The sequence below is a fragment of the Aricia agestis genome, chromosome 4, assembly GCF_905147365.1.
Source record: "Aricia agestis chromosome 4, ilAriAges1.1, whole genome shotgun sequence".
NCBI lineage: Eukaryota > Metazoa > Arthropoda > Insecta > Lepidoptera > Lycaenidae > Aricia > Aricia agestis.
In genome coordinates, this window is record NC_056409.1 from 9429903 (window position 1) to 9456703 (window position 26801).

At 35.6% G+C, this 26801-nt stretch overlaps 2 protein-coding genes across 7 annotated transcripts in view; one reads left to right on the forward strand and one right to left on the reverse strand.

Moving 5' to 3' along the window:
* The window catches only part of LOC121725862 (neurobeachin), a 385885-nt gene that overhangs the window by 27110 nt on the left and 331974 nt on the right, over positions 1 to 26801 (reverse strand). The window lies entirely within an intron of this gene.
* The window catches only part of LOC121725865 (facilitated trehalose transporter Tret1-2 homolog), a 49549-nt gene that overhangs the window by 10104 nt on the left and 12644 nt on the right, over positions 1 to 26801 (forward strand). The window contains exons 1-2 of one of the 3 annotated variants that reach the window (XM_042113010.1): positions 13316 to 13690; positions 20280 to 20376. In XM_042113010.1, coding sequence (XP_041968944.1) covers positions 20320 to 20376 — 57 coding nt within the window. In that variant the 5' untranslated portion in view covers positions 13316 to 13690; positions 20280 to 20319. Of the gene's footprint in view, positions 1 to 13315; positions 13691 to 19025; positions 19088 to 20279; positions 20377 to 26801 lie in introns of those variants that run through there. The other 2 variants (XM_042113009.1, XM_042113008.1) reach the window with 2 other exon arrangements.

The following is a 26801-nucleotide window of genomic DNA, read 5'->3' on the forward strand; positions in this document are numbered from 1 at the left end:
ATCGTATGTTAAACTTTTGGATATATAATGTAATAACTTTCTTTGGGTAAGGAACAGAACGAATATAATTATTATATCAAAGGCTTAGACAAACAGTGACCTCAAAACTATTTCTCTGTATTATAAGTAAATGTCATATGGCATATTGATATATTCGGTGTGTAAAGTGTTAAATATATACAATTTTAATAATAATAATTATTATTATTCAATAATTTAATTTTGTCACGTAATGATTCTGCTCTCGCCAGAACACTTTACAAGATTACAAAATTAATAATAATTAATTAGTATTTAGTGCTAAGACAATAATATTAGTTAAATATTACCATTTTAGTTATATCATGTTAATTGCCGATCTAATAAATCATGACCTCTATAGTATCTAGCTCTTTTGTCTAAGGATTATTTTTCCTTTTCGCGTTATGAGCTCATTTTCCTTATAGTCCATTGAAATGTTACATTTGCTTTGCATTTATTAGAGGACGCAATTTTATTTTTGGAATATTATGGGGGTCAATAGAAGCTTAACCTCAAGTTTGTGGGGTCGCCACTCTTGTCCCCCGGCTGCCATCTAGAAAAAAGGGGTGACAACACTATTTTTGTGATATCTCGGAAACATTGTATTACTTTGCCTACAAATGTTTATATAACTTTTTACACTAAATTAAAAATTTAAAAAGTTATAAGCAAAAAAGGGAGAAAATTTTTCATCCTCTAATAAATGCAATATTTGGTCCTAAAATTATTGTAACATTTCAATGGACTATTATGGTTTTCGCAAACCAGTCGTTAACGTTTTAAAGTTGTTTATTGAAGCTACCTTTAATGCATATAAAATAGATTCTTTTGTCCACACAATTGTTGTAAGTCGATACATGTCTACGGAAATGACTCCACAGTCCCTATAGGCTGTAATATAGTCTTTTACATCTCGGCGTAATTCCAGGGGGTCCAAGCTATTTGAAACACTATGGCCGTCAACAATCAAGCGATACGATCCAGAGGGAGCAGTTGGTATTTTGGCGCCCCTGCCCAGAGATGAGAACAATATTCCATATGAGGCCGAACCTGCGCCTTGTAGAGTTGTAGGCGTTGGTCCGGACTGAAGTACTGTCTCGTTCTGTTAAGTACACCAAGCTTCTTCGAGGCTAATTTGGCCTTACCCTCAAGATGATATCGGAACTGGACTTCGCTCGATATGTTGACGCCAAGTATCTCAATGCTAGGGCAGATGGTTAAAGATGTGCCCTCGAAACGAGGATAAACGACCATTGGTGACTTTTTACTGGTGAACGCGCAGACTTGTGTCTTGGTGGGGTTGAATTGGGCTAAGTTACGTCTACCCCATTCAGAGACCTTCTCCAATGAATTCTTCACCTTTGACACAAGTTCGTTTCGACTCTCAGTGACATTTTGCCGAGAAATATTAGGGGAGCCGGTATATACAGCATCACCTGTACTATCATCCGCATAGCAATGAATGCTGTTGGTTTGTAACATGACATTGATATGCAGTATGAATAGAGTAGGCGATAGCACACAGCCCTGAGGGACACCAGCATTAACAGACTGAGTTTCCGAGCATTCGCCGTCAACTACGACCTTTATGATTCTGTCTGCTACGAAACTAGTGACCCACTTACATAATTTCTCGGGCAGCCCGGATGATGGAAGCTTTGATAGCAGCGCTTTATGCCAAACCCGATCAAAGGCCTTCGCAATGTCCAAACTAACAGCCAATGCCTCTCCCTTCGACTCAATTGCCTAAGCCCAACGATGAGTCAGGTATGCCAAGAGATCACCAGCCGAGCGACCCTTACGGAACCCGTATTGTTTGTCGCTTAGCAATCCCTGGCCGTCCAAGTATCGAAGAAGCTGGCTATTGATAATGGATCCATTATCTTCGAGAAGAGAGAGGTTATAGCGATTGGTCTGTAGTTGGAAGGATTTGAGCGGTCACCTTTTTTGGGGATCAGGTGCACCAAGGCTGTCTTCCAGGAAGCCGGGACGATGCCATTGGAATAGGAGAGCCGAAAAAGACGCGTCAATACCGGAGCCAACTCTGGAGCACACTTTTTCAACACAATAGGCGGGATTCCGTCAGGCCCACTCGACCTTTGGATATCAAGGGAACAGAGGACTTTTCGCACTGAGCGCTGATGAAACCGAATATCCGACATGATGCTCGTGCATCGCGGTATGGTCGGCGGTTTCTGCCCCCCGTCATCCAGGGTCGAGTTTGACGCAAAGAGCTTGCCCAGAAGATCGGCTTTGTCCTTTGCGTCCTGGGCCAACGATCCATTTCCTACGTGTAGGGATGGTAGGGTTGGCTTGCAGAAATTTCCTTAAATAGCTTTGGCCAGAGACCAGAATGCACGGGTTCCCGAGGGGAGGCACTCAAGTCTCTTGCCAATTCTATTGACGTGCTGTTGCTTTGCCCGAGTAATCTCTTTCCCCTCCCTAGTCCCTCACCTAGAGGCAAGGTTGTACTCCTTTTTATATGTGCTGGTATTTAAATCCCGAGCATACACTGCGTTGGCCCAGGATTGGTAAGCCTCCTGCTTCCGGCGAGAAGCTTTTTTGGGGGATGAACCAAACCAGGGACGAAATCTGCCGCCAGTTGGCACTACAGAGGTCGGAATGAAAAGTTTCATCCCCTGCATCACCACATCGGCAACAGAGTTCGCAGTGTTGTCGGGATCATCCGGCAAGAAGCACACGTGCCCCCAAGGATAGGATGCAAAAAACGACCGCATCCCATCCCAGTCTGCTGACTTGTAGTGCCGCACACGACGGTATTTAACAGCGCGCTGTCTTAACACCGTCGTAAGTGGCACAGAACTCCTAACAAGGCAATGATCCGATGAACCAAGTGGTGCGGTTACGGATATTTGGTAGATTTTAAGTCAGTAGGAGGTCCAACAAGGAAGGATTCTGACCATCCACATCTGGGATTCGCGTAGGCGTAGTAACCAGTTGTGTCAAGTCGTTCGCAAGGGCAAAGTTGCAGACAGATCTCCCCGCATGATCAGTTTTACTGGAATTGAGCCAGTCGGCGTGGGCATTAAAGTCGCTAAGTATTATGATCTCTGCGGATGGGATCTGCTGCTGCACAAAATCTGAAGCAGCTGGCAGGTGCTCCAAGAGTCGGTCCGTCTCGGGGTCACCACTATGGGACCTATATAGGCACGCATAGACGCGAGGGTGGTCGTCGCAATCTATGCGGAGCCATAAGTTTGATAGATCCATGACCTCAAGATTGCTGAGGCGGCGAGAGCTGATATCATCTCCGATATACACACTCCAGCTGTGGGTAGAAAGGAATGCTCGAGGTAATACCCTGGGTGGGAAAGGTATGATGTGTCCTTTGATTCCTCCTTCAAAATAGAGCTTATCTAATTAATAATTATATTTTTTAAAATATCTTCAGGAAGAGTGAGTCTATGCCTCTACGTTTTTATTTTATCTTAAAGATCTTTCAAAGTGTTATGGTCGGTCGATTGGCGGGATACGGGGCATTCATTTTTTGAGATTTTTGAAAGGTCATATTTTTTATTTATTAGTAAGTAAATTAAAAAAAAATCGAACGTAGAGGTATAGCTTTAACAGATCCCAATATTGTATAAAAATTCATTTGTCTAGATGCATTGTCCAGGCAGTAAATTGGGGAATACGATTATATGGAAAAACAGTGCTAGCGTAATCTAGATCCTCTTAAGATTATGCTTATTGATAAAAAATTTCCTATTACCAAGATTTGTGTCATGGTTAATTTGATTTATTGTTATATTAGCGGCGTGATGAACTGAAAAAATTATACAAGCCTGGTTAATTTAAACCATTTATTTTTTTGCTAATTTATCAGCAGTAATGAGTTTCTAGAATCATCTAGTGGAACATAACTAGTTTAGTAGATATAATCTAGATGTCATTGATAAAACACAAGATATATTAAGGTCAATGAACATATTCGCAGAACTTGGCGACTGGAGGTCTGTGGTCACAAGCGATTGTGAGTAAAAAGGTTTTTGATCGGGCAATAACGCATTTTCCTTGTGCACTTTGTAGAAAAAATAAAAAAACACAGATCGCACGATTGATACATGTCAAACGATTTAGGATACGGGAGTGAGCCAAGATCTTTTTGTTATATGTATGTATGTGTATTGTTGTCCATAATTCTGTATGGAATTGACAAAAGACGAGTCGAACGTCAACGTCATATTAACGAACGCTATGTCAATTCCATTAATTTTGATCGGCGATTCTATAATGAAACGAAAACGAAAAAGCCTTGGCTAAATGAGCAGAGTGTTTACTACTTAGCACTTACTCATAATATTACATTCGCTAATTTCGATAGCGAAGTTAGATGTCGAAAATGTAATTTGACATAACGCATCGCAAGTGCAACTTAATTTAACAATACGTTACGTCAAACACCATACATTGACATCTAACCTAGCCAAAAGTTGCGAATGTAATAATATGACCAAATTTTGTTGTTTATTAAGGCGAGGATAAACCCCAATTTGTTATTCCGTGACTCCCGGTTTACCTAGTTCCAATATAATAACGAAGTGTTAAAAAATATGAGATATAAAACACAATATTTAAAATACCTTAAACCATAAACATTTTAATAAAACGTAATACTTTGGCTGTAATTAATTTACAAACTTACCTCCGAAAAAACTCTATTTCATCGAAATATAAGTATTAACTAGGATAATTATACATTTTATTTGAATAAATTGTTAGTAAATCTATATTAAAAATTCTTTAACTTTAATTTTGTTCCTTAATATTTATTTCCAAAGATATTTAAAAAAAAACATGAAAAATAGAGAAGATCCGCCCGAGAACCTGTAGTTTTATGCTAAGCTAAAATGAATCTTATTGCGATGCGTATACGCTTGGTCTTTGGTTGTGTGCAAGGTTATCGTTTTTGATTGAGATTAATCCCCGCCTTAAAGATGACATTTTTATTTATTTACTAGCTGTTGCCCGCGACTTCGTCCGCGTCAACTAAATGTGATAACAAAGATAATAAAAAAGAGAAAAAAAAACCCTTTTTAAGGTTCCTTTATATGAAAGTGAAATAATATATTTTCCTCCTTTTCGGAAGTCAGTCAAAAAGTAGCCTAAGTTATTGTCCTGTCAAAATCGCTCCAGCCATTTCGGAGATTAGCCGGAACAAACTGACAGACAGACATACAGACAAAAATTGTGAAAAATGTTGTTTTGGTGTCTGTACCCTATATACATTCATATGCATTTAGTAAAAAACGGTTCTTTCAATATTACAAACAGACACACCAATTTTATTTATATGTGTATAGATGTATAGATTTATATTTATTTATTATTTCTCTAAAAACTTGAGGGAAAATATAGTTAAGAGTCCAGGTTTGTGTGCAAGTGTACTGGGTAATGTATGTACGTGAGGCGTGGCCGGGTATCTCGTATGATCTACGTTCCGCACATAATTGACACGATTCTTCTATCACGACGTGACCGGAGCTCGGAGCGGCGCACGGCGAAAATATCGACGTTCAATGCCAATATATTGCAGTTAAGGCTGGCTGCATACAAACGTTGTAATTATTCGATTTCCGAATTCGTTTTCCGTATTTTAAAATCCGTAGATAATCAGCAGATAATTAACTGAGGCACACATTCGCTTTCTTCCGAACGGGACGAATTTCGCACGTACGTTTCAACTGCAAGCCGGTGCGCGTGAAAAAAACGAACGTTTGCAGTTTGCGCTAGTCTCACGGAGTTCCAAATCGTAATTCCACATTAGGAATCGAATACGGACAACGTGTGTATGCGACCTGCCTTAGCTATGCAACAAAAACAAGCATCAGTATGATAGTGATGGAGTCAAGTCGCTGGATAGAGTAACATTCATTGACACAATATCTTCAAACAAGTTCCGATTTATTGTGTGCGTGGAAACGTGATACTAATATTTTCGTGCGTTGGTAAAAGAGACAATACGCTAATGGTCGATTTTCACTATATTTTGCGACAGGAGTATACTTGATTGTGTTATCCTACTCCTTCCGAACAAAGCCAAAACGGAAAAGGAGGTACTAAATGTAGTTTAATAGCGACATATTAGGCACTTAGCAAAAACGTTATGTATATTTAGGGTGTAATATAATTGGTTAATGTACAAGATATGTTAGTACCCATTAGATCATTGTATTTTCCGAAAAAATATGCGAGTCGGGCTTTTTCAGATTACCTGAAATTATGGTATTTTAGTTTACCACAACAGGCACTCACCCGTGCTCAGAAAAACATTTCAAACTATGATGACGATGAGTAAGAAAACTAGCCAACTTATAACATATTATCTTTTTTTTTAAATGAAAATAAGGGGGCAAACGAGCAAACGGGTCACCTGATGGAAAGCAACTTCCATCGCCCATGGATACTCGCAGCATCAGAAAAGCTGCAGGTGCGTTGCCGGCCTTTTAAGAGGGAATAGGGTAATAGGGGAGGGTAGGGAAGGGAAGGGAAGGGAATAGAGGAGGGTAGGGAAAGGAATAGGGTAGGGAATTGGGCCTCCGGTAAACTCACTCACTCGGCGAAACACAGCGCTGTTTCACGCCGGTTTTCTGTGAGAGCGTGGTATTTCTCCGGTCCAGCCGGCCCATTCGTGCCGAAGCATGGCTCTCCCACGTGATATCACGTCACAATCGTCGGTCAAGTCATTATTTGTTAGATGATGATAAAATATAGATTTAGAAGAAAAGTATGTTTCTTCAAATCATAAGTTGTACAGGCAATATGCTGGTTGATATTACACCTGCTCAACCGCATGCAGCGAGGTGTGAGACGTTGCTTCAGTCATGGTGTATCGTTTCAACAGTACTTTAATCACCTCGATGACATAACTTCCACAGTATTTGCTCGTTACGTAAATAATTCCTTTTTAAATCTTGCTATAAAAATAATTCCCTGTTAATACCTTATTTTGTTGACGTAACGAAAGAAGAAAAAACGGCGAAGTAAAATGCAATATTTGTGAAAATATAAATAGTCTAATAATAATAATATCTATGGAAGCTTCACACCACGTCATTCTGGCCCCGTGCTAAGTACCTAAAGGACTTGTGTTACAGGTACCAGACAACGGAAATATATTTAATACTTTTATACTATACATGTATTTAAGATTTTTTATTATATCATACACATATTTAATACACATCCAGACCCGGGAACCTTGAAAACTTTTTATTCCGTCGGCGGGATTCGAACCCGCGACCCCCGGCTTGAGCTACCAACGCGCTCACCACTGAGCCACAGAGGTCGTCAAGAGTCTAGCTGTCGCGGTTCTTGAGATATCGCATGGTGGATGGTTTGGTGATGATGACAGACAGGGAAGTCTAATAACAGGGTTTTTACTCTTCGTATAGGTACGTCGTACGAAACTCAGGCACACTGCACACAGACACCCATAACAAAAATCGGAAGTGAATAACAACATGAACTAAAACAATAACAATTCTTATGAATGCCGCAAAAAATTAAACTCGATAAACGTTTTATAAACATCTAATTACTTCATTTACTAATAAACAATGTAACTAATTGGTGCAAGATGCAACCGAGATAGGGAAACTCGGAGTGGACAAGGGCGACCGTTGATAGAGAAATCGTGATACATATATAGAGCAATCAATGTAAAGACAATTATCAATTTACTTCCTACGTCCGGTATGACAAACGTTAACTTGAAATATGTATATAATACTGTAGGAACAAGGTACGCCTCAAGCTATATTTGTTCCTAAATATGAGATAGAAATAATACGTGGGAGAGCCATGCTTCGGCACGAATGGGCCGGCTCGACCGGAGGTATGTCTCCGGTCGAGCCGGCCCATTCGTGCGTTCTCACAGAAAACCGGCGTGAAACACTAGCGCTGAGTTTCGCCGTGTGAGTGAGTTTACCGGAGGCCCAATCCCCTACCCTAATCTCTTCCCTGCCCTCCCCTATTACCCTATTCCCTCGTAAAAAGCCGGCAACGCACCTGCAGCTCTTCTGATGCTGCGAGTGTCCATGGGCGACGGAAGTTGCTTTCCATCAGGTGACCCGTTTGCTCGTTTGCCCCCTTATTTCATTAAAAAAAGAAACTTGTTCATTACAAAAGAATTATTAGTAAATGGAAATCACAGCGCTTGTGTCAAAATTATCCAGTTAGGCCATAATATCGACTCTAGATATGGTACATACGCGTACGGTAACATTAAAATTGATAACGATTTAATACAAAGGCAAATTTAAAGCCAAGGCATCGAATATTGTCAGTTTCTACAATTTTTTATTCAATTCGTTCTTCCTACTATGTGTGTGTCAGTTATTTTGTTTGGTAAACAAAGGCTGTAATGCTCACGCAGGCATTTTCGGAAAAACCGCATGCAAACACGAAAACTTTTTTATTTGCAGGATACATTAGAATATAATTATTTTTTGTGTTACAAGAACATGTATGTCACGACATTAAATATTAGTTCTTAATCACGGTTAATACCAGTGTAAAATCCAGAAAACACTAAAATTATCATTTTAATCAATATACATATAATGTAAATTATGAAAGGATCCTTACTGGTTACTGGTTTTACGAAAAGTATGAACTATGAAAAGAAGAAACGTGGGCAGCTTCAGCCTTTCATATTTAATGCTAGTGTAGACTACGGGAAAGGAGATAGACTCCGAAATTACACTACTACAGAGTAGACTAAGTGGAATAAATTATCACGAAAAAGCCCAACTGTACGGCTACCGCAGAACCTTACTCTGTGGCGAAGTAGCAGAAAACAAAGTATACGTGGGAGAGCCATGCTTCGGAATGAATGGGCCGGCTTGACCGGGGAAATACCACGTTCTCACAGAAAACCGGCGTGAAACAGCGCTTGCGCTGTGTTTCGCCGAGTGAGTGAGTTTACCGGAGGCCCAATCCGCTACCCTAATCCCTTCCCTACCCTCCCCTATTCCCATCACTACCCTCCCCTATTCCCTTCCCTTCCCATCCCTACCCTCCCCTATTACCCTATTCCCTCTTAAAAGGCCGGCAACGCACCTGCAGATCTTCTGATGCTGCGAGTGTCCATGGGCGACGGAAGTTGCTTTCCATCAGGTGACCCGTTTGCTCGTTTGCCCCCTTATTTCATTAAAAAAAAAGTGAATATTGTTAGCGATCGCTCATTATTAACGTGACATGCACTCAGCAACGAGCAGCACAACACAACACGGTAATTGCGTTATGGTGCACTTTTCCAACGACAATTACCTGGCTTGTTCAGCCTGGATTGTTTACAGTCATGTAATATGTGCTAATTCCATGCTATTTTATTATTAGACTGTAAAATATATAATGCTAACAATCAAAATAATTATGCGCCATTAATACCTACATATCCTTTGGAAAATACCCGTTTGCAAACCCTATAATATGTGTGCCCATATAAATATCGTAACATACAAAGACATTACCCCGGTTCTGTTAATTCAATCCAACTAATGTTAATATCTTAATATATATATTTCTTGTGTGCGTGTGTATGTGACTGAACTCCTCCTAAACGACTGGACCAATTTTGATGAAATTTTTTGTGTGTGTTCGTGGAGATTCGAGAATGGTTTAGATTTACAGTTTGGTCTACTGGAAAATGTTTTTTCAATTAATTTCTTATTTATAAAGAGTTGTTGATTTTGGAATGTTTTACATTAGATCCGGCGGACGGCGCTATCATCGCATTCAATATTATTCTATTTCAATTTTAGTTTGTCCTGACAGATGGTGCTACGATTAATTTGAAAAAAATTTTGTTATTCAATTCATGTGCTGATTAAAATATTAAATAAATAACACATAGGCTACAATTTTAACCGACTTTCAAAATGGGGGAGGTGTTATGTTCGTTTTCTTATATTCAACGATTACTCCGCCGTTTGTTAACCGATTTTCAAAATTTTTCTTTTGGTATATAGGGTATCATCCCAATTTGGTATTATATTCAGAAAAGTGGTGATCTGATGAAGGATCCATAAGTAATCGAGGGAACTCCTCAAAACTTATAGGGAAACATATGGTGACTTCGGTTTCGTGAGAAGTATTCTAAGCATATGCTACCAACAAGTAAGATTTTGCACCGAGATATACCTGGTATACCGTGGTTCGGAAGGTGCTGAGAGAATTTCTGATTCTTTATAGATACAAGTTTGGGAGTTTCGGCGTTGTTTTAAGAACAGAAAGCATATGCTACTATGCAAATTACATTCTTCATCATCATCATCATCATCATCACTACCATATTATACCACTTCATAGTCTTTTAGATCGAGACTCGAGTTTGTCAAGCGATAATTAAAAAAAATCTATATCTACCTAATATTATAAACCTGAAGAGTATGTTTGCTTGAACGCGTCAATCTCAGAAACTACAGGTCCGATTTAAAAACTTATCTCAGTGTTAGATAGATCATTTATCGAGTAAGACTCATCATTTATCGAGAAGGTTATATTATATTATTACTCTAAGACTAATACGACAGAAGAAACTCAGGAAAATGTGGGAAAAACGGGGGAAATATTTTTTATGGGAAAATGTACCTACGGATTCTGTAAAATTTCTAATTTACGCGGGCGAAGCCGCGCGGGACATCTAGTATTAATATATAGATTCGATCCAGATCAGATAGTTTAAAAATGCAATGAAACAGAATATTAGCACGCATTTCACGTTGGTTTTATATTTTTTAAGAATACCATTTTCTACTTTTATTCTACAAATATTGTTCTTATATTCTCATCTCGATTTGTGGGGCTTAACTAATAATGTTCTTTCGAATCATCAAAATTTCCTGGGTAATGTGACCATTTATTTTTGGTCAGAGCGGGACATCTACGGGAGCCCCTCCCCATTAACTTTAATTTCATTTTATTATTAACTAGATGTCGCCCGCAACTTTGTTGCGCCAAAATTCGTATATCTCGCGCGAACTGTACATTTTTCCGAGATAAAAACTATCCTATGGCCTTTCCCGGGACTCAAAGTATTTTCATGCCAAATTTCAGCAAAATCGGTTCAGCGGTTTGAGCGTGAAATAGCATATGTATATAGTTTATGAAAGTATAGAGGTAAATAATTGAGTATTTTGTGATTATTTAAATTTTAAACTGCAAAAGCGGGACAATTTCAGCCTCGCCGGGGACACCGGGACAGACTGCCTGAAAGCGGGACTGTTGTATGGTCACGTTAAGCATGGGGCAACGAAAATGACCGACCCGAGTATGACAACAGTTTAATCGCCTTAGTGTATATGTCGTGGGAGACTCAGTTCTTTCATAGTATTTATAATTTTTACTTACGAATTAAGTATTCCGACTGCATTCATAAGTTGAAACTGAACGTAAATCATTAAACGACCTCTCTTGTTCTTGATATTCAAATGATGCGATTTAAAAGTACGTGTTCCGTACATAGTTTACTATCGGCGAATCGTTCGACTCATTGTGCCAAAAGTGTTTAGGAATTCCGGAAACCGGACATCGTGGGTGATTCGTACCCTTCCTTATGCTGAGCGTCAATTTTCCTTCTACATAATTATACAGCATATTATACATATTCTAATTAAACTAAGCCGCTAATGTAATGTATGATCCCATATCATCATTTTCAGTTATTTTCAGTTTCGGTCAATATAAAAAGCAAAATGAATATGAACTCGAATGAATTTCGATGTCCCACACTCTACAGAATAGTAATAATAAATATTTTACGTTTATAATATTGGCAATACAATGCCTAAACTGATAGTGGTTATTTTATAATTTCGGGAAAATACCTGTCATATTAATTATCGAGTGCGACGAATTTGACGAACAACTAACAAAAGTAATTGTTTACTATCATTCATACTTTAACAAAACAGTAGTTAGCTCTATGACGTAAAACTCGACAGTATCTTTTCAATAAATCTTGTTTGTTTTGGCAGCTCTGTTTATGTTAGCTTCGATTCGTTACTAGACCTCGACATCTACTAACGAGTTAAAACTTTGCGACGTTGTCCTAGATTAACTATCACCAGTTACTTAAACCGAATATTAAAATACCTTCTCTTCCATAAGTACGAGGAACGAGAGACTTACAGTATTCTTGGAAACGAACTAGGTTTATCTCACCTTAGACCAGGGTCGATAAGTTAACTCCCCTATAATTAATACCCCCAAGGGGTTAAAGTTTGTATATAATGATTTATGATACGTTTGTTGCCGCGAGCGAAGCTGCGGGCAAAAGATCGATCGATAAGAATAAAAAACCAAAATTGTAGTTTTTTTGAATTTTGATACATGAACTTTGAGGTTAAGGAGAAAAAGTGAAACTACAAAAGTTGTAGCTCTTTTTATAAACTACAACCTTGCCATTGGACTTTTTCGATATGACTTTTTTGCCGGAAATCGAGATTAACCGATTTTCACCTCTTTTCTTCATGATAAACGGTACACTCTTATATAAGTGAAAATAAGAGTATTTTTTTGGAAAAGGAAGTTTGATCCTACTATATTTTTTTCGTTTTTAATTATTTTCGACGGCTTCGCCTAGCTAGTAATTACTTTCAATTTAATACAACTTAAAACACATTATAATCATATTGACACATCGCTATCGCTGCACTAAAAGTGGCTATTTATAGTGCGACTGCGTAAATGAGTTTTAATTAGTTTTTCCGATAAAATTATTCAGAAAAATGATCACTACTTAACAATTTTATATATTGTTTTGCTTATATTATTATAATGAGCTAACTGCTTATTTCAAACTGCAATTTAAAATTAGTAGGTATAATTATTTAATTATTTTAGATCCGTTGATTACTCCTAGAATAACTTGTAATAAGAGCCAGCTCACTACAATGTGATATGCTATAATACCAGATGTAAGTAATTTTTTATTACTGAACATAAATTAAGAACTACAACTAAAGAATTAATAACCAAAATTCGTGGAAGATATGGATCTTGAAAATATAGTTAATACCCCCCCCCCCCCCCCCCCCCGGATTCGTAAAAATAATAATTAATTACAGTATAAATTTAATTTAATCTTAATTTAGTCGATGTTGCATCTACATTGTGTACGCTATCAGTATCGGTAGCGATCGCTAGCGATAAGAGTAGCCTTCTCTCACGTAGATGATAATATGTATCTAGTTATGAATATTAAAATGTTCACACGCTTCGGACGACTGTTGCCCACGTCTAGGCCCGCAGACTGCGGCCGGCTATCGGCGGCGCGCGGTAAAAGTTATGACAACAATAATGCGTTATAAAACTGGCAGCGGCGACGAAAAGCGACTTCAGTGCGCCCGAGCACCGCGCAAGGTCAAGAGCATACGAACTCTTTTCAAAACAGTACACAGTCAGGCTTTATCTGGGATGATAGCTCCAGGTGTCTTTGCGTTACAATAAAAAAAAAAAATAGGAGGCCGTTCCGAATTTAAAACGAACACGTGCCGCGCGCGCTTCAAATATTCCGTGTTTACAGTTTCCCGCGCAAACTCTGTGTTCGGAAAATTCGTATTTTAGTGTTTAGTATCTGCTTCGGTCAGTGAAAAAGGGATTACGGAGCCAGCAAATTGGGGTCTCCGAAAACCGCTCCAGAGTAAGTGATACTTTTTTTTATGTCGCTCTTCATCAATATGCTTTAAAATATTTTTTCAGCACACTAATATTATTAAAATCAATTAATAATGTTTAGGTAATTGAAACAATATTCTGAATTTACGGAATCTAGAGCCTACGATATTATAATCGTTTTTGAGTGTTAAAAGTAAATTAGTAGGAAAATTATTTTAGAAAACGACCTGCAATTTCTCGAATTGCATATAAAATGTTAACATTATATTTAAATTCATATTCACGCTACCTAAGCATGTTAAATAATATTGATTTTGAATTAAGATCAATTACGAAGATTTCATTTTATTTAAAAACTTTATTGACTCAATATTCTTTGTTTGGCAAACACTAGTGCCAAACAATGGCAAGTGATTTGTATAAATATATTGTTATGTATAATAGCTATGGTATAACACATTGTTCTTATGATAATAATAATATTACTTATAATCTACGAATAATATCTATACATATAAATTAATACTTACTTTAAAAATTTGTTACATTCAAGACATCAATGTAATAATATTTTGAAGTACTTATTATGCGCACTAGTGATAAAGCTAGCCATTAGACCTTAGAAACTTAAATAATAACCCGAGTGTATGAAATCAGTTGAAAACTATATGACTAAATTATTTTGATACGTAAATAAAATATGTAGAGTTTTACTCCTAATTGTATGAGATATCATTACTACGGAACCCAAACAATGTCGATTATAATACTATGTGTACAATCATTATTACTTTAATAATAAAAGTTGTAAAAATTCAAAAAAGTTATTTCAACTTTAATAAAAATGTAAGTAAATAATTGTCCCGAAAGCATTCGCAGGCTCGTAGCGCGATCGTAGCACGCATGCCGTAGCACCTGTAGCATAAAGCACTGCGTAGAGGGTACCCATTCTGTTTGTTTTGGGTCTTGTAGGTTTAAAATCTATCTCTTCGGGTTCCGTAGATTAAGGGGGCGACTAACCCTAAAGTGTCGATTTTATAATTCATTTTTATACTTGAAAATAAGCCCCGAATTCTTTCATTTTCTAAAATTAGATACTACATTATATTTCCGAGAATCCGATCTGAGCCAAAACACGATATCTTAAAATTTTGTCGATAGAAAAAAATCACAAAAATGCATCTAATTTTCACGAATTTTTCATTTATTGCCATAACCGTGCATTGAACAAAGTTAATATTTTAACACATTGTATAAAATTCTATCATTGAGAGATCGACCTAGCGGATTTTTAAAATGTTGTATAGGTATTTATCGAGTTATTGAGAAAAAACTTATTTGGCGATGAATCCGCGTCGTTCTTTTTCACCTGGCATATGAAAGACGGGCGTGGGTGTGAAGAGAGAAGGACGATGTTTAATTTTTGGGGTTAGTCGCCCTCTTAAGGGCCTGTTTCACCACTTCCTGATAAGGCTATCCACCAATTAACTTGACAGATCAAGTATGGAAAATCTGTCAAAAAAGTTGTGAATAGCCCATTAGGCACTTTATCAGAAAGTGTTGAAACAGGCCCTAAAAATACACAGAAAGATTGTGAATAGTTGTTCATGTTCACATTGAAATTTTTTTGTAATTTACGCTACTGGTAATAAGCAAGATAAATTAATTAATGTTGTAAGCTGTAGATGTGGAAAATCCATTATTTGTTTCATAGCTTTTAATCATAATAAATTACGTATTTATGTTTTCCTTAAACTAAGTCTGGGGAAATTAGTTTTGTATGCAAAACAATAATTTATTTAGGCTCCGAAACTACGGGGCCGATTGTTTTATGTTTGAAGAAATCAATTACAAAGCAAAGATAATAATACGAATATTACATGTTGTACTCGCAGGTTCGACGTACATAGTAATTTCTCGATAGGTTCTAGCTCAATTAGATCACTATAAAAACCATTAATATTGTCCACCGCAAACAAGTTTATTCGTGTTACATAACATTGTCTATATAATATGATACGAATAACAATGACACTATTTTTTTTCGGGTAAACTTGTTAAAGGTAATAATGTATTACGGCGTTGCGGGTGAGTCATAAAATTAGATTTTATTTATAATTTCTAATGACATTTTGTGCTTATTCTTAATTCAATTTTAGCACAGATTAATATTCAGATTTTATATTATTATTAATTAACTTTTTATAACATTTTCCATTGCATAAAATATATATTATAAAATGTCGCGATGTTTCCAAACTCATACGAAACTGCTGGACCGATTTTTGTGTTTTTTATTCCTATTGGGTAAATCTGACAAACGGCCAACAGTCTATTTATTACGGACATATTATATTATGTTCAAACAACATGGTAGGTCAGGATCTGTTATTAGTTCTACAACTTAATCATCGAGGTAATTTTTTCACGTAGCTATATAATAGAGTAAATAGTAATCTACATAATATTTAATAGTTTTCCACAGCGTAGCAAAGTGTCGTAACTCGTAAATCATTACATCAAATTATACCATGCACCATGATTACAGATTGTGATTACTCTTCCAGCAAACATTTTTTGCGGTGATTTATTCTGCTTAAGTAACTCTTAATGTTAATGTTATTGTTTTAGACAGTAAAAATGCTATTGTCCTTTCACGCACTGAATAGGTAAATAAAAAAAGCGGCCAAGTGCGAGTTGGACTCGCCCATGAAGGGTTCCGCAGCAGTAATAAGGTTTATTTTAATGAAATTAAAAGGTTTTTGATTTATTTTTATATTTCAGTAACTGAAATATAAAAATAAATCAATTGACTGTTGATTTAATGAAAATTAATTTAAGGTTTACCATTTATGACGTATAAAAAACTACTTGCTAGATCTCGTTCAAACCAATTTTCGTTGGTAGTTTTTATAGTAATGTACATCATATATTATTTTTAGACTTATCATGCCCCTACTTTAGAAGTTAGAGGGGGGGAGGGGGACACACATTTTAGCACTTTGGAAGAGTCTCTCTCGCAAACTATTCAAGTTAGAAAAAAATGGCATGAGAAACCTCAATATGATTTTTAAAGACCTATTGAGAGATCGACCTAGCGGATTTTTAAAATGTTGTATATTTATGGAGCTATTGAGAAAAAAGTAATTTGGCGATAAATCCGCGTCGTTCTTTTTCACCTGGCATATATGAAAGACGGGCGTGAGTGTGAAGAGAGGACGGTGTTTGATTTTTGGGGTTGGTCGCTCTTAATGTACACTCTTGACATTTTTCTTCTAAAACTGTCTCTTAAAGTCCCACGTCCCGAAAAACATACTGTAACGAATAAAAAATATTCGGCATCATTTAAAGGTCGGTCCCAAATCCTTATTGACATTACTGCACAGAAATAGATACAATGGTGTTTAACATTGAGAGAAAACAGCGTCGGCGCCTCACACTCGGCAGACAGCCAAATTCACAATCATTTGCTTTTTGCTTCCACCACAAATAATAAAAAAGTTATTTTTGGACGTAACCTTGGTTACAGCAGCTGACCCGTCAAAAGTTATTTTGCTTTTTTTCATTTCCCATGGATAAGGAGATCGTTCTCTCCACTACAAAGAAAATACTGTATTTCATGGAAATGCGTACAAACTGTACACTGCACTGTACAGCCGTTGTTGATAAAGCGACTATATATAAAAATTCTATTAGGTACAGTATAAGAATAGGATAGCTTAATAAAAACTAGTGAACAACCTTTTAACTGACTCATCCAAACTTCATAAAAATAGATTTCGGATATGGGTTCTGTATACTTATATTTTATGTCATTAAAGGAAATGTGTGATTTGATTGAAATCGGTCATTCGATCATGGTTCACGCCTCTCACTTTATCGCGTAATCAAAACGATAACCGTACGAGTATTGTAAACGCTCACTTAGCATAATCAGCTCGCGACGACAATACTTTCAACAATGTATAAAATAAACTTAAATACGACAAAATGTTTGTTAATTTTCTAGTCATACGCTTGTTACTTTTCTCAATATAAATGTTAAAATCCCATATTTATAAACGATCCATCATGTCTATATTGCGGATGTTTTTAGTAAGAAAGTTTATAGCTCTAAATAAGAAATGTGTTTTTTTTATTTACAGTTATTTTAAAAATGCAATCATATTGCACAAAATTAAAAATATAAGTATTTTATTGCTTGCCAAGCTTGTATGTTTTCCCTGTTTTGTCGGTAAAAATAACATTTATCGGCAAGGAGGAATCGATTATGCTTGTAAAGTTAAACCGGCAATTTAATTAATTATAGATATTTATTGGCATTGCCGATATTATAGTGGAGCGATTGTTTTAGCTTCAATGTTAACAAGTGTTTAGGTTTTATCGCAATCATTAATTATTGTTAATTACAATAATTAATCCATTATCGTTTGTTTTGATAATGACTTTCAGTGTCATCTACGAGTGTTATCATTGTAGTGGTTAATAGTTTTCGAATTCAAAGACAAATGGAGTCAACGTGTTCATATTATGTGCGGTACGGTGAGTGCAGAATCTGTGAGGTAGTGTGTGTTGTAGTTTTTACAAATACAACATTTATTTAAAATACTAGTTTTCCCGGACTTTTGCAACCGAGTTCTGTTTTCCAAATATTGCCATCCTCTGTACGCACAAAGTAATGAATAATAATGGGTACTATGAATTAGGACGCAATTTTTTACACGTAATAGAAATGTTATTTGATTATATAGAAATGTTACTTACGCATTAGTTAGCAAGTAGCGTAGTTGATGGTATATAAACACTGTACACACGTAGCAATTTAAAAATATGTACGTCACTCGTTATCGGCTATTTATCACAATCAACTCTAAACAAAGATGAGTCTCGACGCTCGAGGCCTAAGCCCTATCTATACACATTAAACAATGAAACATTATATCAAATATTAATAATATAAGACGAAACTTTCTGAGCGTACATGTTTGTAACTTCTGTACATAAAAACTATTAAAAGAATTTTGATAAAATTTGACATGGCAGTAGATTAGGCTTTGAATTAATACAAGGCTTCTTTTTATTTTGAAAAAGTGTCATTGTTTTTTTGTGGAATACTGTTGTAACGATATGAACAACAAACATGAGCTAAAAAAATTGGAATATGATTTCGTTTTGTATACTTGGCATATTATATTGAAGTCAGTTCATGTTATTATAATTTAAAATATGACACCTGACAGCGGATAACCAGTGTAAACACATCCTCATTTTATTCAGCCTCTCCCGCTATCTATAGCCATCACATTTAAATCTGATAAGCGGATAGACTTTAGTACACTTTTGCCTGCGCAGACTCAGATTACGTAGTTTTTTCGTCCTCCTTAACTATGTGAACTTACTCCTGGTGTATGTGTAAAATGAGGTTAGTGAATAGTGATAATATAAATCTGTGTCATATTTGTTTTATATTTAGCGGCATAATATGCTGGAAAAAAGGCATATAGTAGTAATGCAAACATTGCAAAGTGTCAACAGATTGCTATGGGTAAATGTTCTCGTTGTTTTGAGAATACATTTATTTCAGTACTAGATGACGCCCGCAACTCCGTTGCGTCAAAATGAGTTTATCGCGCGGGAACCGTACATTTTTCCGGGATTCATCCCGGAAAAATGTACGGTTCCCGCGTAATACTTTTCAAAGTATCCTATGTTCTTTTCACGGATCTCAAAGTATCTCCATGCCAAATTTCAGCAAAATCGGTTGAGTGGTTTGAGCATGAAGAGGTAACAGACAGACAGACGGACAGACAGACGGACAGACAGACAGACAGATAGACACACTTTCGCATTTATAATATTAATATGGAAGTTCGGAAGTATGGATGTGCAAGACAATATAGTGAGGAAGCGTTTAAAGTTTCATAGTGCCGTAATGTTGAGCATAAAACTAATATTTTCGAGAGAGTGTTTATTTTATTAGTACGCTCATTGACTATGTATAATTCGTCTATAGTCTATGGTACCTTTGCTTTAGCTCCTAAACGTCTAGTCGGATTAGAACTTAAGAGGAATCATTATAATTTATCTTACTGAGAGACATTATATTATTATGGTTATACTAGTCGATATTTGCTACTTTTAAAAAACGTATAGGTTAAGTTATTTTAATAAATACCATAAAATAAAATATGGCTAATGCAAATAGCAATACGACAGTTACACGTTTATATGACGTCGGTATGGTATGTTATATGTAACGATCTTAATAGCTGGATCGCTGTAAATACTACATTGTTGTATAAATTATATTCTATTAATACCATTTATTTCGCAAATTAATATTAAATAGCAGCGGAAAATTTGAAATCGAATAGCCCATGTGAACAAATTCTGCCCATCCGTGGAAATGTTGCAAAATTATTGCAATATTAATACGTTATAATTCCTATTATCCCTATAAAAGAGCCTTTATTCTTGCCTTTTTTAATTTTTGGTATTCTTCTGAAATCTTTTTAATAATTGAGTTTGCTTTTTGAGATCCGAAACTCTTTTAGCATGATCTCTTTTATCATATTTTTATGGTTACCAAACATGTAAATTGTGATTTGTTTCAGGCGAGTCGCAGCGGCGCGGTACGGCGAGCGGCGCGCGAACATGCTCGCGAGCATCAAGGGATTTTGGAAAGTCTGGCGATATGGCGATCTTTACATGGTGAATATCCCTTTGAAACATTAGCAACTAGCAAAAAAATCACATTATTTTTTAATAAAGCTTTGATAAGCGAGGTGCTACTACAGAATTAGAGGATATCAAACATTTATTTTTTTCATTTGGTGAACTAAAAATCTAAAATCAAATTTGGCGCGTGACTGCTTGATTAGTAAATTCATAAGCAAATAAACGCGTAATTGTTCAAAGGAAAAATACCCAGTGATACATAGCGTGACAACAGAAGCACGTCGACCACTGATATAACCCCCTGCAGCTTCATTAGTCACGCATTTTTATGTAATTCTAAACTGATACGAACGACGGTGGACGAATATCTTGTATTGACAATTGACATAGATTTCAGGACTTCTTATCCACTCCTTGTTGCCCTATAATGGTCTAATACAAGCGTAGATGTGCCTTTTCGTCGTGCGGTCGAAGTGCTAAATTAACGTTGGGCCACAATGGTATTAAACTATTTGCAGGTACAACTGATGTCGATCATGGACATTGGACAATTATAGACGAACAAGATGAACTTTGTTGCATCAAAATTTTATGGCGCGGGAACCGAACATTTATCCGGGATAAAAACCCTCCTATATCTCTAATCTCCTTTCCCGGGACTCAAAGTATCTCCATACCAAATTTCAACAAAATCGGTTTAGCGGTTTAGGTAACAGACAAACATATAGATACACTTTCGCATTCATAATATGAGTTTCGATATACCCCTCGTTTCGTTCGTAACCGCTTAGAAGGCGCATAATAGACAGCCATAAATCATAAAGTTTATGAGATCAATCAAAGGCGCCTACAATTAGCATCGCAAGCAATACTATTTACATGTTACTATACAACCACATAATATCAGTTACATGACTCATTATATTATGTATAATAAATATTTTTATGTATTCTAAGAAGGAAATAATACGTAAAGTATGGTCTTGCCCGGTTCAATATCTTGATGTTCGTGAGGCATGATAATTAAATCTCATAGAGTAAAATATATATTACTCTATGAGATATACTATAGCCTAGAATAGAGACTGTAGTCATTTCAAATTGTTTTAAAACAAAAGTTATAACATTGTGGAATATGAGCAGTAAATATCAAAGGCTGTTGTACAAAGATCTTTAGGTTTAGGCAAACAAAGCACCTAGCAGGAAGCACAATATATTAATAAATTTGTCGAAAATTGTCAAGTTATCTTACATCAATTTTGTTTATTTTTAAAGTAGGACGTATTATAATTCATATCAAATAATGTATTTACATAACAAGGAAGAAAACAATAATTAACTGTCGTAAACAAAATTTAACAATAATACATAATACATAATAATCAAAATCGATAACATCAAACCACAATAGACATAACTACACTTGTAAAATATAAGCTTAAAAAAGCTTAGTTTACATAGTTTGATTAATTTATTTTGTACAATAAAAATAATGTAAAAAATAAACTGTAAACTCTGCCTAACACTGTGATTAAGTAGGTACTATTCAATATGATATTTAATATTTATCATAATTTAATAAAGTTTATTTCCCGCTGAAAAAATACTGTCATAACAATTAACATATTATTTAAATGTGTTATGTGATATAACACCTATTAAACATTTTATGTTACAGAAGGTACCTAGCTAGTGAATCTTAGAAATAATGCACAGCGAAAAGCCTTCAGATGTGACCAAGATAAATTTATCGACCATTAAAAATGAACAAATCTGTGTAGATAAGTAATAAGATGATTAGCTAAATAAAAGGATTTTAATCTTACGCTAGCAACATTTTATGCGTCTCCTAATCTTGGTGCATTAATTCGTTTAGCTGTAATACAATGATAAGTATTACCTTAACAAATCATAACAGTTTACCGTAAATCAATTATTAAACAAGAGCAAAACGTTGTAGTCTTTTTATAACCATAATCTACTTTATGACGAGGAAGAGTTTAAGATAATAGCCGTAATTGAAGTTCAATATTTATGATAATGTATCTGATGCAACAAATGCAGGGAGTACATCACATAATTTCAAGTCTATGGAAAAGTGGCATAAAAACTTTGGTTCGGCCACTTTGTTCTCTGTTCTCTGTGGGCCACTCGTTTGGTACTACGAATCTATATCTATACTAATATTTTAAATGCGAAAGTATCTCTGTCTGTCTGTTTCGCTTTCACGCCAAAAGTACAGAACCGATTGTAATGAAATTTTGTATACAGATAGTCTAAAGCCTGAGAAAGGACATAGGCTACTTTTTTACTAGAAAAAGGGTTGTAAGAGGGTGAAAATGCGTAAATTTGTTCAAATTAAGTTAGTTCCAAAAATTCATAATAGATGGCGCCGTGCGTCTCCTACATCGCGCTGACGCTTGCTCAAAGGTCTTTCTATAAGACGTGGTATCATCTTCTATTCGAGTTTTGATTTTTTCGATTGTTATTTCTCTTCTACATTATTAAATAACTCAGTACTTTATCTATACAGTGAAGTAACCTTAAACTTATCAATGATAAATTAGTTTATGGGTAAAGTTGTATAATTGGGGGGCTAAATAAGCTTTAAAATTTGGCATAAAATATAAAGTTTATTTAAAAAATGAAATATGATGTGCACACTGCACAGCTTTTTTGATTTAAGGGGTACCAGGGTTTTTTATTTACTTTCAATTTTGTTGACATCGCGCGCTATAAACTGAAGTCCACGCGGACGAAGTCGCGGGCAACAGCTAGTATAATATATTCTGTGGTTCGGCCTACAATGTAGCGTTACCATGTCGTGGAAGACAATTGAAACATCATTGAAAGTATTTAAATATTTTTAATTGATATTCAATAATAAAAGAGCTTCCGCAATCATAAAACTGGTTGAGCAGATGACACTGAAAATATCTACATTCGGATGACATAATGGCCGGTTTACATTATTCCAATCCAGTTACCAATAGTACATCCAGTTCATTTCATTAATTAACTTTTATGGCCTTTAATAATTGTAAAGCAGATATCGCGAAATAATCCTATTTGTCCAAGGTTCATCTCAAATAAGCCATTAACCTATTGGACAAGTAACATTTAAAATTATTAATATTAATTCAATTCTATGATAAAATATTACGTTACAGAAGATATTAGAATGTATGTATAACACATTCTAATGGCGGCTCTCGACATAGGCGAACGCGTTGGCCAACGCGTCTGCAGACGCGTTGGCCCAATGTGTAGAACGGGCGTTCGCGCGTTGGCCGTAGGTATTTAGACGTTGGCCAACGCGCGAACGCCCGTTCTACACATTGGGCCAACGCGTCTGCAGACGCGTTGGCCAACGCGTTCGCCTATGTCGAGAGCCGCCATAATATCTTAACGGAACTTGGAAAACGCGTAGATATAGTGTACACTCGATCTACGCGTTTTCCAGTCTATATGAAGATTATTTATTCTTAATTAAATAATATGTAATATATATATATATATATATATATATATATATATATATATATATATATATATATATATATATATATATATATATATATATATATATATATATATATATATTATACAGTCTATTTAAATCTAATGCAAATTCTTAAACAGTTTGATTAAGAATTCGCATTTATTGATATCTCACGTGCTTTTTATTCGAACTCGAAATTAATTAGAGGCCATTAAAGAACATTATGTCATTTTGATGTAATAAAATAAGATTACGTAATTTAAATAAACTTAATTTATAAATTGTATTTACATGAGAATTGAAATGTTATCTAATTTAGTGGTAAATCTATTGGACGTGTGGAAATGCCATGCTAGAACTTAAAAATCTCAATTAAAAATGTTCGGCTTTGTTGAAACGCCTGGATTCTCTAAGTTGAGTCTGTAAATCAAACAATTATTACTGTTTAAAAAAAAATCGTACTCTTAAGAAAATAAGGACCTAAGTATGTCCGGCTTTTTCCGAACGTACGGAAACTGTAGAGTGTAGAGGGCAATGTAGTTTGGGAAGGTTGCGAGTGCGGAAGCGCGCGGTCAAGCGCGAGCGGTATTGAACTTGAACCGCGCGCACGAGTCAATGCCGCCCGCCCCGCCGCGCCGCGCCGCCCGCGCCGCATGCGCATAAACAAACATTTCCATATGTTTTTTTTTCGTATAAGTTTAGTTAGTCATATTAAAGAAAATGTAGAAATTGTTTACTTATTCAATTTAGCTATCTATAGTTTCAGTACCTAGTAAGGTTTTAAATATGGACTATAGAAATGTAGAGTTTATTTTGAGAGGAAATTAATGAGTGTTGACATAATGTTTCTGCTTGTATTATGGTACAGAATAATCAAAAAATATATTATAAATAAAATTGTAGAGTATTTATAACGTTAGTACTAAAGCTTTTGAATAAGTAGATAGCTCTATTTTGTTCATCATCATAAAAAAGTTGAAGCATATTGCTGACGAATTATTTACTTCACACGGTATGTTTATCAGAAGTCAGAACGTTGCGCGTTGCTCTGTTGTTACCACAGACATAGATCAAGATAGATGCCGCATGTGTATGTACTTCACGTGGCATATCGCGTTCCCAAACGACGAGCAATGCTCGTCTTTCGAAAGGCTGTTCTTTAGTCTGCTATCAGAATCGGACGGATCGGAACGGAATTTTAAAAATGCCTAAATGCCTAAAAGTGCCCTATTGAGCTGTAGAAATTCAAATAGAAACGTTGGCCAAGTTAATGGACACGATTCTTATCATCGGTACGTCACAGTAGGTAGGAAAAAAGTGACACGCTCGTTTTCATACAAACGGAGCGACATGCGGTATCCATCTTGATCTATGTCTGTGGTTTTTATCTAATTGTCTTAAAATTAAATAAAAATTAAATGTCCTTGTCTAAAATACAGAATATGAATTAAGTAGGTATAGTCATAAAACATCTCAATCGATTGTTTAGAATAAATTCGGACTGATGTTATCGATTTATCATAGTAGTAGGTAGTCGAACAGGACTACTTATTTTTGATCCCAAATACATTCTAATATAGTATTATATCCGCATAATATTTTGCAAAGGTTATTTATATTGCATAACATATTCTTGTATTATGTTATAGGAGTTCTAGAATGTTTAGATTTTTAAATATGTTTTTCCGCAAATGGATACCTAAAGTTTTGTAGCTATAACGGCCATACTTAATTGTGTACATGAAATAAGGTGTTGTGTATCAAATCGAATATAATATTAACGCGTATCTATTGCGCTAATAATATAATCTATATATTAATACGTGAGAGAAAAACTTTGTAACCCTTTTTACGAAAACCGGGGAAACGTAGGTGCATGAAATTTCGCACAGTTATAGTATATATGGAGAAGGAGTGCATCGAGCCAATATTATTTTAAAATTATGCTTTTATCATAATATATATTTTTAACAAATAAAACGTTACACACACTACGACACTACTACTAAAAAGATGACAGATTTTTGAGTGACAAGCCATACATACGAATTATACTCTTTTATTTATGGTTGAAGTCTGTTGACAACAAGTTGACAAATTGAAAATGGAATATTGTGTTTTTATTTAATTTAAGATACTATAAGACAATGCTTAAACGGCCAGTCTGAGATCAGCTGAGTCCCAGAGACAAGAATTGGAAAAAAACTATGATGAAGTCTATATTTCTTTATTACAAATAGGTACTTAGTAGTCCTAATGTCGATGTCGTTGCAAGTAAGGTCGAATTTCGACCATTGGGCGATCTCTAGTAACTATTAAATGTATGCCACAAAAGACGTATAATATTATTATATTATAGATATCGCCAGTGCCGAATTTATATTTTATATGAGAGTAGGCCACTTTATTTCCACAATTTACGTAATCTGAAGGCCCTCAATGGACGCTGCCGCCCCTATAGGCCCCCTATAGATTTTATAAATTCAGAGCTAGTGATCTCACAAAAGACCGAGAGAAAGGCAAAAAGCGTGTTTACATGAATGGGCCCAAATTTGGTTTTGCTTCGACTCATTTGGACATCAGAGGTTCACTGACGTAAATGGCGTTACTTTACCAATATATTTTTTTTTCAAATATCTATACATTAATACGTGAGCCAAAAACTTTGTATACCTTTTGACGAAAAATGGGGAAACGTAGGTGAATGAAATTTTGCACAGTTGTAGTTTATATGGTGAAGGAGTGCATCGAACTAATATCATTTTAAAATTATGCTATTATCATACATTTTTTTAACAAACAAAACATTACATACACTACAACACACACACTAGAAAAAATGACAGATTTTTGAGTGACAAGCCTATACATACGAATTATACTCTTTTATTTATGGTTGAAGTCTGTTGACAACAAGGTGACAAATTGAAAACGGATTATAGTTTTTTTTATTGAA